The sequence below is a fragment of the Tupaia chinensis genome, unplaced genomic scaffold, assembly GCF_000334495.1.
Source record: "Tupaia chinensis unplaced genomic scaffold, TupChi_1.0 Scaffold146177_1, whole genome shotgun sequence".
In the NCBI taxonomy this organism is placed as follows: domain Eukaryota; kingdom Metazoa; phylum Chordata; class Mammalia; order Scandentia; family Tupaiidae; genus Tupaia; species Tupaia belangeri.
The window spans coordinates 1248197-1265501 of record NW_006206032.1 but is presented as its reverse complement, the minus strand read 5'-3'; the positions used below and the strand labels follow the sequence as shown (position 1 = coordinate 1265501).

Below are 17305 nucleotides of genomic sequence, written 5' to 3'. Positions count from 1 at the left end.
AGGGAAAGAAATAATTTTGTTCAGAAAATGGTAACAAAATATGGCTAAATTTTAAGGTGAGTATATAAAAAAGTATTTAGAGAAGTACACCCATTATATAAAAAAGACACATACATTGAGAAAATAATGGAAGGAAATATTGCAGATACTAGCTGTGACTTTTTCTTTTAGTAAATCCTGAGAGTTTAAATATCGTTTACATTTGATTCAGAATATTTTCATATTGTGTTTGGTCAGGAAAATCATAACACATTTTTACATAGAAAAAAATATATCATGACTTTTCTATCGCCCCAGTACTTTTGAAATACAAAGTGGTCAAGTATTTTTTAAGTCCGAAAAACTTGTTACCAAGATGCATCATAATGACTTAATCTAAGTTCATAATACCATTGGAGAATGAGGTTGGCAGTCTACAACAGGACAGCTAATAGAAAAGCTTACTCTCAGAGTATTTCCTCTGCAGAAGGATGGCATGCTTCATTTCAAATAGAATTGCTCTTATACATTAAGCTTTTTGCCACTTTCTCCAAAATATGAATGTGAATTCTCTTAGATAGTTAAGACTATAATTTTTTTTTCTTTTTTTTTTTGGAGAAGTTTTTGCTATAGGGTGCATGCACTCGCCAGACAGAGAGAGACAGAGAGACAGAAAGCGAGAAATCACCCCCCAGGGGGCATGGCCATTCCACAATCCCTTCTCTTCCATTCTCCTCTTGGGATCTTGGGCATGCACGCACATGCGCCCGGCATGAGTTTAAGCCACCGGGTCTAAGACTCGAACCGTGGTCAACTACGTGGGAGTCCAGCGACATAGCCATTATGCTAACTGTTGGTCCCCTATAGTTGAGACTATAGACTGAAAAATGTTTTTAAAAAGTACACCTTGGTTGGGCCAGCAGATGGCGTCCTGGTTGAGGTGCTGGACTCCCACCAGGCTGACTGCAGTTTGAGTCCTGGACTTGGCAATTTGCATTTTCACTTTCCTTCTGTCTTTGTCTCTTTCTGGTGAGTGCATGTGCCTTATAGCAAATTTAAAAATAATAACAATACATAAAATTTTGTAGAGTTCCTCTTTTTTTGTTTGTTTGTTTGCCTTAAGGCACATATGCTCACCAGAGAGAAACAGACATTGAGAAATCATCTCATAGGGGGAATGGCCACGTTGTAATCCCTTTTCCTACATTCTCTTCTCAGGATCTTGGGCATGTATGCACACATGCCTAGTGTGAGTTTTAAGCCCGTGGGTCTGGGAATTGAACTGTGGCCGGCCATGTGGGAGTCCAGCAACATAACTTCAGGCCCCCAATTAAGTGACTCTTAAAAGAAAAATAAAATTTGTGACCAGAAGATGGTGTGGAGGTTAAGGTGACTGGATCCCACATGGCCCACTACATGATGAGTCCTGGACCCAGTGGCTTGAAAAACATACCAGCACATGTGTGTACCCACCCAAAATCCCAAGAGAAGAAATAGGATAAAAGGGATTGCAGTGTGGCCATCCCTCCTGCAGGATGCTTTCTCACTTTCACTCTCTATTTGTCTCTCTGGCAAGTGCACACACCCTATAGAAAAAGCAAGGGGTATCAATGTCTTAGGTTGAAATGCCAGATGACAAAGGCATGCAGAGGCACACCATGGGCTCAACAGTGCCTTTTCAACCAGTTCAGTCACCAAGCTACACCTTGAGCTTACCTTTCCCTTCACCGTGCATGGCAACCACTCCTTGGTTTTCCTAATAATAACGAGGGAAGTGATATAGACAAGTTAGCAATTGTTTTTGAGGGATGATACTGTGAAATGATAGTGATTATTTAACATGGCTGTAGCTCGAATCAGTGTTCTCTATTCTGAGGTAATATGTGTTTCTGCCTAATTAAACACATCGGTAAGAAACTCTGCTTTGCTTTGCTTTGCTTTGCAAGGTGTATAAGCAAGTAATGACTATCTTGGTTAACAAGGATCTTCTAATTTTTTATCTCAGGGCTGAGAAGAAAAATTGCAGTGTGACACTGTAAATCACCAGTTCTTTCTAAATCACTGCCCTTTTATGTTCCAATGTGAAGATAAACTTTAATATTGAATGAATGTGGCTGGTTTCATGGGAATAACCTCTTGTACACTGTCTCTGTAGAGGTTAACTAAGTTTGGCTAGATAAAGGCAGTGTTGTCATCAAAATACAGCTGTATGGGGATAACAGATTGACATTACTCAGGTCCAGCTGAACTAGAGAACTGACTGAAAAAAATGAAAGTAGCCCTGCTATATGACATTGTTAGAAGACAGCTTAATTTGAGTTTGGCAGAAATACAGAGCTAACATCTGCTATCACATGCTCGAAGCATGAATATTTCCTTCCAGGAAACAAGTGATGCTGATTTTTTTTTTTTTTAATACAGCAATCATGGGTACTCCCACTTTCTATCCTAAAATAATCTTTCTGAAAGAATCCATGGGGTGACATTGTAAAGAAAAGGGTCTTATCTTTGAATTAAATTATTTGTAGCTTTAGACCTGCACTCTAACCTGTGATCTACATTAGCACAAGAAAACTGCTTTACATCAAATTTTAATGAAATCAAAATGTTGATGTTCCCATTGGTTTGGTGTGAAGGCCAACTACACAGAGGAGCGATCCGATCAGTTCTCTCAGGAACATTATGTGAGGGGACTTCAAAACTTTTGTGGGAAAATGGAATTAAAGTCTGAGTTTATTTTGGTGCAACAATTTTGAAACCCATACCTAGTGTTTTCATAATACACATTTCTTATAGTTAGTTTCTCCTATAGATGAAGAAAGCGAATAATGAGTCTAAGATAAATATCATCAGCTTCGCACTGAGGAGTGATGATATCTTTATGATGGAGATTGGAAGTAGCCTATTCAGTTCTAGCCAAACACACTTTGACATGTAACGATTATAAAAAATGAGCCACATATTTGTAGGGAATAAGTGTGGTATTTTCCACTTTTAACAGCTGACTTGGTGACTTGCAACACTATTGGCATACCATTTCCAAATAAATGATACATTTCAGCATATAAATTCTTGAGTTAGCATAGTGTCTTAATAGCTGAAGGATAGGTTGGAAAATCTATTTTAATCTTTATTTCTCTGGCGTGTATTTACATCGTGGAAACATCTGTTTCAATTGTTGTGGGATAATGTCAGCTTATTGTGGGGCAGGTAGGAAGCCAGGGCATTTCTGTAAGCCTTCCCATGAGTTCACATTTTGATGCCTTCCTCCAGCTCTTCCCGAACTTTCTCGATGGCCATTGTAGACAGGCTAGAAATTATTCATTGACTTCCATGACTGCCTTGTGGAAACTTTTATAATTATCATGACTCAAACCTTTGAAAAAGTATTTGCTCATCAGATCTTTTCCAGATCTCAGAATGGACTCTTTGAAAAAAAACATTTGTTCGTCAAGCATATTGCCATTGTCATTACAGCTTCAATAAATTATGTATGCCGACGGAAAATGAACGTTTTTTTTTTCACGTAAATTCACCCGGCCTTAATATTTTCAGACGTCATTTATTTACTTGAGGAATGACTTGATGAACAAAAGAGCTAACGGTTAGCATACTCATTTTTTAAAAATAATTATTTAATTTGTATTCATTATCATGATTTTTAAAATTTACCATAGAGCACATGCACTCATCACAGACAGACAGAGAAAGAGAGAGAGAAAGTGAGAAAGTAAGCCACCAGGTGAGAGAGAGAGAAAGCAAATTGCCAATTCTGGGACTTGAACCATGGGTGGCCATGTGGGACTCCAGCACCTTAACCACCATGCTACCTGCTGGCCCCAGCATACTCATATTTTGCCAAAAGCTTTCTTTTTCATTTAACTTTAGAACATACATGGAAAATACCAAATTGTTAAATTTACCATTGGCCTTGTTGCTGGGAAAAACGGAATATTTGGCTTTCCATTAGCTTTTTTTTTTTTTTTTTTTTAAGGTTTTCATCATTACATATGGGTGCTTGCTGGAGAGAGGAAGAGAGAGAGGGAAAGCGAGAAATCACCCACCAGAGGAGATGGTCACCCTACGGTCCTTTCTCAGTTTTCTTTTATGGGATTTTGGGCATGCACATATATGTGCCTAGCATGATTTTCAAGCCCTCGGGTCTGGGACTTGGAACTGGTCACCCATGTGGGTGCCATACCACCTGCTGGCCCTCCATTGGGTTTTGACAGTGGCTTGTATTTCAAGTTATAAGTAGACTTTTATAAAAGAAGTAATTAGAATAAGGTCCTTGACCCAGTGAAGGTGAAGTTGTTCCAAGGGGCATGTATGGTTAGAAAAGGTAGAGCTGTCCTATGATCCAAGGGACACGTGGAAAGGCATTAAATTGAAGGATAAGTAGTGGGAGGCAGTTGTTTATTTATTTATTTTTAAATTATTTATTCAATTTTATTGATTGATTCATCCATTTTAATTTGACCAGAGAGAGATACACAGAGAGAGAGGAGGGGGTGGGAAAGCGAGAAAGCAAGCCACCAGGTCTGGGACTTGAACCGTGATCAGCCATGTGGGAATGTCCAGCACCCTAGCCACCACGCCACCTGCTGGTCCCGGTAGTTGTTTATTTCTTTGAAAGCATATGTGCTGAAGAAAACAAGACTCTCCCATCTACCATCATTACTGAGATGAAATTTGTGCTGTCCTTGTGGGGCTTTGCCTGTGTGGTGTATCAGAACCCTGTTTCCAGAGTTTACCTTGACAGATTCTGGCCAAAGTAATGTAGGTTTGTACATGAACTCATCTATTCCATGGGAACAGGTTCATGTGTCTATGTGAGAGTGACTTCTTAGGAAAACGTAAGCATCTTTGTCCTCAAAAACAGCATTTTTCTCATTTTTCTTCAAGACACTATTCTCAAGACTTGTATTTCTATGTACTGTGTATGTGCAAGAGAAGGAAAAACAGTCAGAAAAGCAGAGGAAGGCAAAAAATGTCACTGACAGTAACATTTTTTAATATATACTTCCAAAAGAAGCAAAAAACCCTAGTAGAGCTGTTTTGGAATGTGCACAAGATAATGTAATGATCAGTGTGCAATATAATGACTGTATCCTTGATTATCATGCACTGTCTGCATGCTTTAAAAACCTGTACCCACAAAGATGTACAATTATATGTAAGCCAGAGATAGCAATTAAAAAAAAAGAAGAAGAAAAGAAAAGTAGGGGAGGCATGGGGAAGAGATGATGGGAGGTATGTTTTAAAAACTTTAAGACTGGCCCTTTTGCCTAGTGGTTAGGGAGCTGGAGTCCTCATTACTGATTGCAATTTGAATGCCAACTCCCTTGAAAAACATGGTGTGTGTGTGTGTGTGTGTGTGTGTGTGTGTGTATTCCAAATCAGAACAGGACAGAGAAATGGAGAAGGAATTGGGGCATAGCCCAAACGTCCTGTTCATTAACTTTGTGATAACTAATGAACAGAAGAAAGCAGACAATGTTCAGAAGGTGTGATGGTCTTTCTAGCTTCCTACAAGGGAAGAACCGTTTCTGGCAAATAGATGAAAGGGATCTCTGAGGTCAAACCCATAGAAGTTCCCTTAGTCACTTGTGTAAAAACAATGTCGAAGTCCAGTATTTTTGAAAATGTCCTTTTCATCCTTTGAGGTGTCTTAGTACCCTCTAGTGGTGTTGGTCTAACATTTTGTTATGCATATTTGTAATCTGCCAGCCAAGGTCAACATTTTCAATGTATGTCTTGAATACTCTATCGATGAGTTAGTCAGCTAAAAATCCTCATTCTTCGTCAGTATATTTCCAACCTCAGAGCTTCTATTTAAGATTCTGGAGTGGAGGAAAGAATATTATTATTCATTTCTTTCTTCTAAGACTAAAGGAGAAAATATTTAGCAGTTTTTCCTACCTTAGAGCCCATCTTCAAAGAAACAATTTAAATATGTTGACAGACGGTAGCATAGGAATGCATTTCATTTAAATTCAACATTATGTGTTTTTGAAAACTTCTGTTAACAGATGTGAAAATTCCGTTCTAAAGCTGTGCCTGCAAAATGACAAATATTTGGTAATTAACATATTAGTATCTGTGTGAGAGTGATTGTTGATCAGTCATTACATGAAAAAACAGATTTATACCCTTTTAATTTGTTCTGAATTCTTGTCCTAGTATGTTCATCTTCCAGTTAATTCATTTTCTTTTTGCAAATATGGTCAGCATGTGTTTTTGTTTTTAATTTGTTTGTTTAAAGAAAATGGCAGAGAAGTGTGTAAAAGAAAGTCAGTAATGACAAAGAAAACCAAGAAATCTAAATACTTGTAAATTTCAAAGAAGCCATCTACCTGTAACATAAAATAGATGGTTAGAGATGTGTTTTTCACACTATTTCACTAAAAAAATTTGAATTAATAGAGAAGATTATATTTCCCCAGATCTAGATGTATAACATGGCAAAGAAGGCCTTTAACCCTCAGATTTTTATAACATGTAAAAATGATACTTTTAGGGAGGATTTTTCTGATTACTAAAATATATGCTCATGTGGAAATGTTAAAAAGTACAGAAAAGGGACCAGTTAGCGTAATAGCTATGTCACTGAATTCCCATGTAGTTGACCGCGGTTTGCATCCCAGACTCGTTGGCTTAAAACTCACGCCGGGTGCGTGTGTGTGCGTGCCCAAGATCCGGAGAGGAGAACGGAGGAGAAGGGATTACTGCATGGCCATCCTCCCTGGGGGGTGATTTCTCGCTTTCTGTCTCTCTGTCTCTCTCTGTCTGGTGAGCGCACGCGCCCTATAGCAAAAACCTCTCCAAAAAGAGGGAAAAAAAAAGTACAGAAAAAATGTGGGAAAAAAATCCTCCTAATTACAAATCTTGGGTATATTTCTTTCTGATCTTCTTTTCTGTATGTATTACAAATTGAGATCAAGTCCTATATTACACATTTGCCAAACTGTATTTTTTATTGAGTAAATAAGCGTTTTTTTCCCTGCTAATGGTTATGTAGTATTCTAGGCTATTTATATATCATAATTCATCATTTTATGTTATTATTGTTAGCCAGTTAACTTGAAGCAATCATGTTAATCACCTGTAGTTTTAGCCTTTTGCGTTATTGTAGTTTTTCTCTAATTTGGTAATAAACCGAGTATGAGCAGATTTATTTTTCTGATAGTACAAGTTAACATAAATAGGCTCTACAAGGTTTAATGTGTAAACACACGGTTTTTGCATGCACTTCTCATATATCCTGGTGATTTTTGTATAAAATACCACTTATGTGCTTTGCTTCTTTTTTTTTTTTGAGAGGTTTTCGCTATAGGGCACGTGCGCTCACCAGAAAGAGAGAGACATAGAGACAGAAAGCGAGAAATCACCCCCCAGGGGGGATGGTCACGCTGCAGTCCCTTCTCCTCCATTCTCCTCTCGGGATCTTGGGCACGGACGCACACGCGCCCGGTGTGAGTTCTAAGCCACCGGGTGCGGGACGCGAACCACGGTCGACTACGTGGGAGTCCAGCGACATAGCCATTACACTAACTGCTGGTTCCCTCATGTGCTTTGCTTTTCAAATGACTTGTCTGAGTAGTCTTAAAGCCACAGCACTGTGAATACTTTATGAAAAATAAAGAATACAGTTTTGGCTTTGAGCAACCTCACCTGCAGTTGAAGTTACTTCCATAGTGAATCTTTGCTAAAGCAGTGCCTTTCACATCCTTTTTCTGCAGATTGCTTAGTGGATTAATAGTGACAATAGTCCACCTGTTTGTTTTCTTTTTCCACATTCAAAATATAAATATACCCAAGATTTGTGATGATAAAGATTGGCATTTTCTTTATATTTTTCTGTATTTTTCAGCATTTCTACACAAGCACATATTTTAGTAATCAGAAAAGTCTTCCTTAAAAATACCATTTTATGGGCTGCAAAAATCTAAAGGTAGAAGGTTGTTTTCACCCAGGTTATACTTGTAGATGGTCAAACAAAGCTGTGATCTCACCTCCTCTTACTGAGAGACTCCAGTCTGTTTATCCTAGTGGGTTCCCTGGTTTATTCCATGCCAGCTTCCGCCTTAAGCCTTGTTTTCTATGTATGGCAATGAGATAATTGCCCAAGTATATTCTTCAATGACTTCCATATGAGCCATGGTAATAATGACCATGATGGCTAATTTTTGGAAATTGTTGTACTGTATTTTGTTAATTGTCTTACAAAATCCACATACATCACCAATATTAATCATTTTCCTCTATGCTGATCCCTTGTGAACACCAAAGAATTATTTTTGTTGTTGCTGTTCATGACTTTATTCTCAGCATAGAGCACAGCTTCAAGCAGCTAGTCGATAGTCACATAGTGGTTCTATAAAAACATATGTGAGTCTTTTACACCCAGTTAAATGGTTTTCAGCTCTTTTACGGTTACTTTCCCTTAATTTTTCTACTCTTTTTAAAAACCCTGTAGAACACTGTTTAAGTCAGTACATCTGCATAGGCCCACAGTTTTGTACACTGTGGTTCATCTTACTCAACTAGAAAATAGGTTGCTAATGCAGTTAGAGCAGTAGCAGGAACAGCAGCAGCCATAGCCAACACTTTAATGAGCACTTCCTGTATGACGTGCTCTTTTCTAAGCTTACATGTGTTCGTTCATTTAATTAGTACCAGAACCTTATGGAGGAGGTACTATTACTGTACTCATTACAAACATAAAGTAACCAAAGTATGAGGTTTATTTCATAACTGAAAGTGGTGAAGTCAGACTGCAGCCTAGGAAGACTGACTTTCAAGTCCAACATAATGACTTTTTACTGAGCCCTTATTGTGGGCCAGCCCTTGAAGTCCATGCATTATTTAGGTTATATCTTCTCAGTCTCATACTGTGAAGTTGGAGCTCTCATTGTGTCTGATTTACACGTGCGTAGAAGTGAGGCTTAGAAGGGCTGAGTAACTTCCCTTGTGCTACAGGCTGTTCACCACAAGCAGAGTTTGTACCTGTGTTGTCTCCAAGTCAGTGCTTCTAACTACCAGCTGCATTACCCCTCCTGGGCCTTTATATCTTCTTACAGAGGTCATTACAAATAGAAAATCTTACAGGAATAATTCATTTCAAAAGGCCACCGTTGAGTCCTTGAAGGTTTTTGTTTGTTTGTTTGTTTGTTTGTTTGTTTTGGTAATTAAGTAATTTTTTTGTTTGTTTTTTGTTTTTTGTTTTTTGAGAGGTTTTCGCTATAGGGCGCGTGCGCTCACCAGACAGATAGAGAGAGACAGAGAGACAGAAAGCGAAAAATCACCCCCCAGAGGGGATGGTCACGCCGCAATCCCTTCTCCTCCATTCTCCTCTCGGGATCTTGGGCACGCACGCACACGCGCCCGGCGTGAGTTTTAAGCCACTGGGTCCGGGACGCGAACCGCGGTCGACTACGTGGGAATCCAGCGACATAGCCATTACGCTAACTGCTGGTTCCCGGTAATTAAGTAATTTTGATGGCCTCCAGCCTTAGTGGACTCCTGTGAATCTCCCTCCATCATAGTATGTGTCTGAGTGGAGGAGGACTTTTCCAGGGCTGTTTACACAGGCTTTATAAATTAAGCAGGAATCAGGAGGCGAGAAAGGAAGGAATTTAGCAGCAATATCAAAGACGACTCTACTCTCTAATAGTATAAGTAAAATACAGTTACATTGAAATTGTCAAATTAAGGGTAAGGCACACGTAGAAATTTTTCCTGTGTTACAAGTGAGCCATCCTTTTTGGGGAATAATGATAACTTAATAAATTAATTAAAGAAATTTGGAGGCAATTGGAGTATTTGTTGGCACTTAGATTTGACCTGCTAACGAATGGGAAGTTATCATATGTTTTTTATGAGGACAGATCACAAGATGATGAAACCCTGCATAGAAACTCATTGATAGGTCGTTTGGAAGTTGTTTGACGAAGGACTGATTTTTCTTACAACTTTCAACATGGCTTCTTTCTGAATTTCTACTCACCCTTGTTTATCTTAGTTTCACTAGGAACTATTGATGACTTTGGGTGGGTCTAACAATCCATATAAAGTAATCACATGAGTTGATAACTTGATTTCAAAGGTCACCTTTTTTTTTATTTTTAATTTTTGGAGAGGTTTTTGCTATAGGGTGCGTGTGCTTGCCAGAAACACAGAGACAGAGAGACAGAAAGCGAGAAATCAACCCCCAGGGGGGATGGCCACTCTGCAGTACCTTCTCCTCCATTCTCCTCTTGGGATCTTGGGCATGCACGCACACGCGCCCAGCGTGAGTTTAAGACACTGGGTCTGGGACTCGAACCATGGTCGACTGCGTGGGAGTCCAGCGACATAGCCATTACACTAACTGCTGGTCCCTCAAAGGTCACCTTTGTTTTATAAGAGCATACCTGGCAGTAATATGCTAGCTAGTCAGGAAACAAAATAATGCTTTGCAAATAGCAATGAAATATTTATGTTTATTTCTGTGTGTGCTTTTGTGACATTATTTTATTTACTTTTAAAGAAATCAACGAATGTACTGTGAACCCAGATATCTGTGGAGCGGGACACTGCATTAATCTGCCAGTGAGGTATACCTGTATATGCTACGAGGGTTACAAGTTCAGTGAACAGCAGAGGAAATGTGTTGGTAAGAGTTATTTTCGATACCCAAAATGATTAAATATCAAATCTGATTTGCACATTGGGAGTATTTTTCCTTTAAAATAATTTAACCATCTTGGAATGTCGCTGTTTTTCATTTTGAAAACTATCCCTCAGCTAAGGAGCCAAGACAAAAAAATGGTTTATTAAACTCCAGGATTCTCTTGTGTCTTTGATTAATGCTACTTATCTTGTCAGCTATAATATATTTACAGAGGGGTAAAATAATTTCCATAATTTTGAGATAAAATAAGTAAAATAAGAGCTGTAGAAAGAGTTGCTGTCAAACCCTTGCTGAGCAGAGACAAATCAGTGTTAATATGTGCTGTGGTGGGACTGGTAGGTGGCATGGTGGTTAAAAACACTGAACTCCCACATGGCCTGTAACAGTTCAAGTCCTGGACCTGGCAACTTGCTTTCTCTCTCTTGTGAGTTCATGTGCCCTGCAGCAAATGAAAAATAATGATAATAAAAATAAATTTAAAAAATTATGCTGCAGTAAAGAGTACACTCATCTAAATATATAAAATCTAATTTCTAAAGGGATTTTTACATCAGAAATCTATGCTGGCATGAAGCTATTAATGAATTAATAATATTAGATCCCACATAGACTTCTTTGGGGAAAAAATCTGAGAAAGAGGCATGATAGAGTTAAGTAGATGTTTCTCAGATGTTCTGAATTTGATTTCTTTTTTTTTTCTTTTTTTTTTTTTTGAGAAAATTCAGCATTCGGTCAGAAAAGCCAATATAATGTAGCAAAGGACATATCTAATTAATCCTAATCATGTGTGTGAATTTAGCCATTAGGTTTTGGGTGCATTGGGGCCTGTGGAGGCATCTGCCTGTTCGTGGCATAGCTGTTCCTCTTTCATTTACACATCGTACGTACAGGTATCCACAGTGTGGACCTAAACAATCATGATGAAAGTCAGTAGGGATGGTCTAATCCAGCTCTACCCATGTGCACTGAGAAGCGCCCCTCATGGCACTTCTGACTCCCCCCTCGGACAGCAAATTCCTGTGCTTAGATGACTCCGTTATCAGGAGAGTCCTTCTGTGTTGACCTGAAATCTGTCTCTTTGAAATTACCAGTGTCATGGTTTTTAGTTTCCACTTTGATGCATTAAGCAATGAACTGCTTCAGTCTTCCTTCTAATATTTGAAGAGAAAGAACATATCTCCTTTCAGAACTTTCCTGAGTTATAAAGGTCTGTGGTACCCAAGGAACTGTAAAAGGGTTATTTTGCAGAACCGGGAGCCTGATTATTGCTACACTGAGCTGATCTTTACATGCATACTTTCGTTAACAGATATTGATGAATGTACTCAAGTCCAACATCTCTGCTCCCATGGACGCTGTGAAAATACCGAGGGAAGTTTCTTGTGCATTTGCCCAGCAGGATTTATGGCCAGTGAGGAGGGGACTAACTGCATAGGTAAAGGCATTGTTCTTCCTGCTGCAGAAATTCTCAGATCTGGGTTTTTATATCCCCAAAATCCCATCTGTTCTGTGCATATGTCAATGACTCAGAATTTTTTTTTTTTTTTTACAGAGGTTTTTTATTTTTTTGTTTTGTTTTGTTTTTGGCTATAGGGTGTGTGTGCTTACCAGAGAGACAGAAAGACAGAGAGACAAGAAGTGAGAAATCAACCCCTGGAGGATGGCCACACTGCAGTCCCTTCTCTTGGGATCTTGGGCACGCACACATATGTGCCTGGTACAAATTTTAAGCTACGAGGTCTGGGACTCAAACTGCAGTCGACTTTGTGGGAGTCCAGAGACATAACCATTACACCAGCTGCTGGTCCCAATGACCCAGAATTTTTTATTCAACACCTATAATGACACTGCTAGATTCTGAAAGATTAAAAGTTGGATTTTTTTCCCTTCCAGCACTTTTGAAAGAAGAGTGTAAAATATGTGCAAAGACAAGATGCAGTAAATGTTGCTTTTGAACCCTGCACGTATCAAAACTGTGATTTTGTAGCGTGTTAAACAGATAAAAGAGAAAATAGTTCACTATTAAATTTGAGCCAACCTGAGAGATGGGAGAAGTTTGGAATATTATTTTGGGAAATCATACTTGACAGTGTTTTCTGCTTTGCGTAGATGTTGATGAGTGTCTGAGGCCGGATGTATGTGGGGAAGGACACTGTGTGAACACCGTCGGGGCCTTCCGGTGTGAATACTGCGACAGTGGCTTCCGTATGACCCGGAGAGGCCACTGCCAGGGTGAGTCTGCTGGGAGAGCAAGGAATCTGTGCCATCTGCAGGTGCTGGGCACACATGCCTTGGTGGTACAGGTGTCAGTCTTGACCCCAGAGCCAAGAACCACTTGACTGGTTCTTGTTTCCCGTCACTACACACACACACGACACCAGCCTAACCAAGCTCTGTTTGCTTTCTGGATTCACAGCCTCTTCGCCTCATTTCAGGAGCTCTGTCTGGATTCTTTTCTGTGTTCGTATTTCTTATGTTTTACCTCAGTATCTGCCTTTCCTGGTATTTGGAGTGAAATCATTTCAAAACAATTAATTGCAGAGTATCTTAGGACAAACTCAGACTTAGTGACAGTGTCTGGATCATCCATCTGGGAACAGGGTGTAGGTATAATCGGTGTTGATTTTTCATTTTCAACCTTTTCACCTCGCTCTGTTCCGTTGTCTCAGCTGCTTTCTTTCACATGTGTTCTGGGACTTTCTTGCAGACTTCCTACAGAAGAGCTGTCTGCCCAACTCTGTGTCCGCTTCCATCTGTGCCAGATAAAAGTTCTTCATTACTGACCACAGCAATGAGTTTGCTGTCATTATAAAAATGTTTTGAAAAATGTTTATAGCATGGCCCAAATTATTATCTATTTCTTATTTCTGCTCATGTTTGTGTTCCAGTTACATAAGTTCTTTTCGTAATCACCATGGTATCTTTTTGTAATTGTTTTTATGAAGAAATCCATTGAGCATAGGCTAAAATTCTGCCTTGGAAACGTGAGGGCAAAGGAGCAATAGCTCTGTGTGAGGATCTGGATGGGGGCACCGTGCCACTTGTTTGGGGCTCCCTGCCTAGCTGCTTGAGAATCAGCCTCTTGTCATATACGGCTGGGCTTTGAGATGGAGGGAGTCTTAGACAAGGCTGGCGTAGTCTGCTCTCAGCTGTCCCTTGGCTTCTGCCAGTTGGTTTTCTGCATAGCTCTAATGACCCAGGCCTGGAGGGAGAGCTAATTAGACATTTTTTGGCAGCCAAACATCTGCCTCTCCACTGGCTTCTTGCCTCAGCCCCCTTGGGTTCTAGTCTGGAGAGGAGTATTACTGGGTCTCTGATTAACTCTGATCCAAGCAGACCCATGCCCCCTCCCCTGATGGCTGAGGGCCACGGGACTAGTGCAGGTGTAAAGTGTCCTCACTCTGCTCTTGCAGAGAATCCCCCTCTGCTATAAAGAGGCAGCGTGGGAATGGGAAAGAGCCATAACTATGAAAGCAGCTCATGGCCTGCATACCAAGTACCTGCTGACCTGGGCCTAGTGACTTTGCTTCTTTGAAACTTACTTTATCAACCTGTACTGTGGGAGCCATAAATTAACTTTAAAGGTCACCCTGAAAGTAAATGTGCATTGCTGTCTCTTATATGGTCCCTCTCACCTTGTTAGTTTGCAAGAAGTTTTAGTTTCTTTAAACTCCCCATTCCTTGGCACCGTTTGTTTCTGTATAGATCTCGCCAGCATAGGTTGTCAGGAAAAGTGATGATGTATTTTTCTGTTTTTCTATGCAAAAATGTATCATAACTTTCCCCACAACTCAATATAAATGCAGGGAGTGCTAAGCCTAAAAAAAGGATAGTTTTGGGGGGCAATAGATGGCATAGTAGTTATATCATTGGACTTGCACATGGCCAGCTGCAATTCGGGTCCCAGACTTGGGAGCTCGAAATTCATGCTGGCTGTGTGTGCATGCGTGCCCAAGGTCCCAGGAGGAGAATGAAGGAGAAAGGATTGCAATGTGGCCATCCTCGGGGGGTGGGGGAGGGGTTTCTCACTTTCCCTCTTACTGTCTCTGTCTCTCTCTCTCTGATGAGTACACACACCCTAAGGCAAAAACCTCTTTAAAAAAATAGTTTTTGTTTTTTATCTGAAAACCTTTATATATAAAGTAGCATTCTCAAAGAAGTCAAATATGATCCTTAAATTCTATGCATAGTCCTAGAGTGAGGAGATAAGATATTTAAGTAATAAGGATGGAAAGGAATAGAAAATTGAAAATTATATAATGAAATTGAGAGCTGACAGGAGACTATGCAGTAATACTCAATATATAGAAATTTTTTTAACAAAAAATACAACCAGAGTAAATAATACATATAAGAAGTCTTCCAACAGCTTGTAGGAAGTACATGTTATGGAAAAACTATCCATGAATTTCAAAAATTTTTGCACCAAAAGAATTCCTACTTTTATTCCATTTTTTCCATCAACTTTCTGAAGTACCCTGGTGGAATTCTATTTCCATGCAAAGGTTTGAAAAGAAGAAAGAGCCAAACAATGTTGCTGTTTTCTGATTCTTTTGTGGACCAAAACCAAAGGTCTCCCAGTCTCTGGCTCTCAGAAGATTTTCTCAGCTGTCACTAACAAAGCTGTTCTCAAATAGCACCAGTCTCCAAGGAGTCTATTGTAGTTCACAGACATTATCTCATTCCTCCTATTCTGTTCTGTGAAGGTGTTACCAGGCAGGTAATTCCCAATTTATAGCTGAAAGAGGAAAAAAGCTAACAGAGGTAAGAACAGCAGGAAGCTCAAGGTTGTTGCCTTTTGTAGCTCAACATCACATTTTATTTATTGGATCAGCCTGTCTCATTGACAGTCTCTGATTTAGCAGTTGTATTTCTATTTAAAAAAGAAAGAAAAGAAAGAAAGAAAGGAAAAGAACAAGAGTCCCATCCAGAGGAAGATGTAATGCTGCTTGGAAAATGAAACTGGCAAGCACCATCTTTTTGCAGAACAAAAAGTCCCAGAACAAATGACCAAAACACACACACACACACACACACACCACTGTGTGTCATTGTCTATTGGCAAGAATTTTTCACAAAAAGAAGAAAAAAATGTACTACGCTGACCTGGTGTTTAATTTATCATCAACCTTTTCATTGTAAACATTTTTCACACATATGTCCCAATAGGTAGTGGAACATAATTTTTAAGAATTTGCCAAAATGTGGACGTCAAATACCCGTGGATATTTAGTATGCCTATTATCTGTTTCTTTCACTTCTTAATTTATGTCCTGAAAATCTGTTTCTAGTTTGATTAGAGGTCCTATGCATATTTGTATTGGGACACTTATATACTGAGTTCAGTCATTGTGAATGCAAAGTCTACATCCAGAGAAACACTTATTTCAAATGGGGCTAGTAGTTAAGGTGTTATCACTAATTTTAAAATGTTGAACTCCCTCCTGGGTCTTACTTTTCCCCATTTTGTTGCTTTTACCATTCTTAAAATGCCTGAAGCTATTGCAGTAGTAATCTCTGCCACAGCCCCACCCAACCATCTTTAAGGTGATATTTTTTCTTTTTCTATTCTTGAAAAGAATGATGATTAATAACTTCAGTTGGCTGCGAGTGTGAAAAGTAAGGTGTATTTTTACCCAAAAACATTACCATATGGTCATGTCACTGTGCTTTCTGGAAAGTCTTGGAAGTGCATGATGAGTTCACTCTCTCCTAATGTTCTTTTTTCCACCTCCAAGGAATTCCTATCATATGGAAGGTTTTAAATTACTCAGACCCTAGGATGTTATTGGGCCCATGAAGAAAGTGAGGATTTCCCTAGAGTACCTGGTGAGAGAACCTGTAGCCAGCGGATATATGGCTTCCTCACCCGTATCCGCATTCCTTACATCTCTCTCTGGCAAGCCATGCTAGCATTTGAAAGGTCTGATGTCCATAAAGTGGCCCCAGAGGAGCTGCCAACTCACAGTGTGGAGAGGCCTGACCCTGCCAATTTGAAGAATTGGGGCCCAAAATTCTGTGTTTCCTTGATTGTGTATAAATTTTCGAATCCACATATACCTGCCCGTACATCATTGCCACGTGTTTAAGTAGACCCAATGTTCTACCTTCTCAGTTACTGTTTTTCCTACTATACTATACATATATTATGCTTTCCCCCTTTTCATCATAAAAGTAAGATTTTTCTTGGTATTCAGGTAAATGGTCATGACATAGCTTATTGGGTTTTTTTTCTCAGATATTGATGAGTGTGTGAATCCAAGTACTTGTCCAGAGGAGCAATGTGTGAATTCTCCTGGATCTTACCAGTGTGTTCCTTGTACAGAAGGATTCCGAGGCTGGAATGGACAGTGCCTTGGTAGGTACTGTAGTTTGCTTATCAAAGTTTTATTTCTTCTGTGTACCCTATTTTCTGATAGAATGGTGTAATGTCATTAGTAAGCACTCTTTCAAAATGAGAAAAATAACGTAATAAATTTCTAACATTCTAAGAAAGCTTTAAGGAAAAGGTCTAAAGTCATTTTTAACCTTGGAGAAAATAAGAAAATGGATGGCATGGAAGATGTGAGATTCTAGATGAGGCAAATAATTCTGATTGAAAAAAATGTGTTAGCCTTAATGTAATAAACAACCAAAAAAAAAAAAAAAAAA

The 17305-nt window shown here is 39.3% G+C and overlaps 1 protein-coding gene across 2 annotated transcripts in view; it reads left to right on the top strand.

Moving 5' to 3' along the window:
• LTBP1 (latent transforming growth factor beta binding protein 1) overlaps window positions 1-17305 on the top strand; it is a 269142-nt gene that overhangs the window by 136197 nt on the left and 115640 nt on the right. For both annotated transcript variants that reach the window (XM_014584279.2, XM_027768415.1), the window contains exons 12-15: window positions 10511-10636; window positions 11964-12089; window positions 12764-12886; window positions 16893-17012. In XM_014584279.2, the coding sequence (XP_014439765.1) occupies window positions 10511-10636; window positions 11964-12089; window positions 12764-12886; window positions 16893-17012 (495 nt within the window). The remainder of the gene's footprint in view (window positions 1-10510; window positions 10637-11963; window positions 12090-12763; window positions 12887-16892; window positions 17013-17305) is intronic.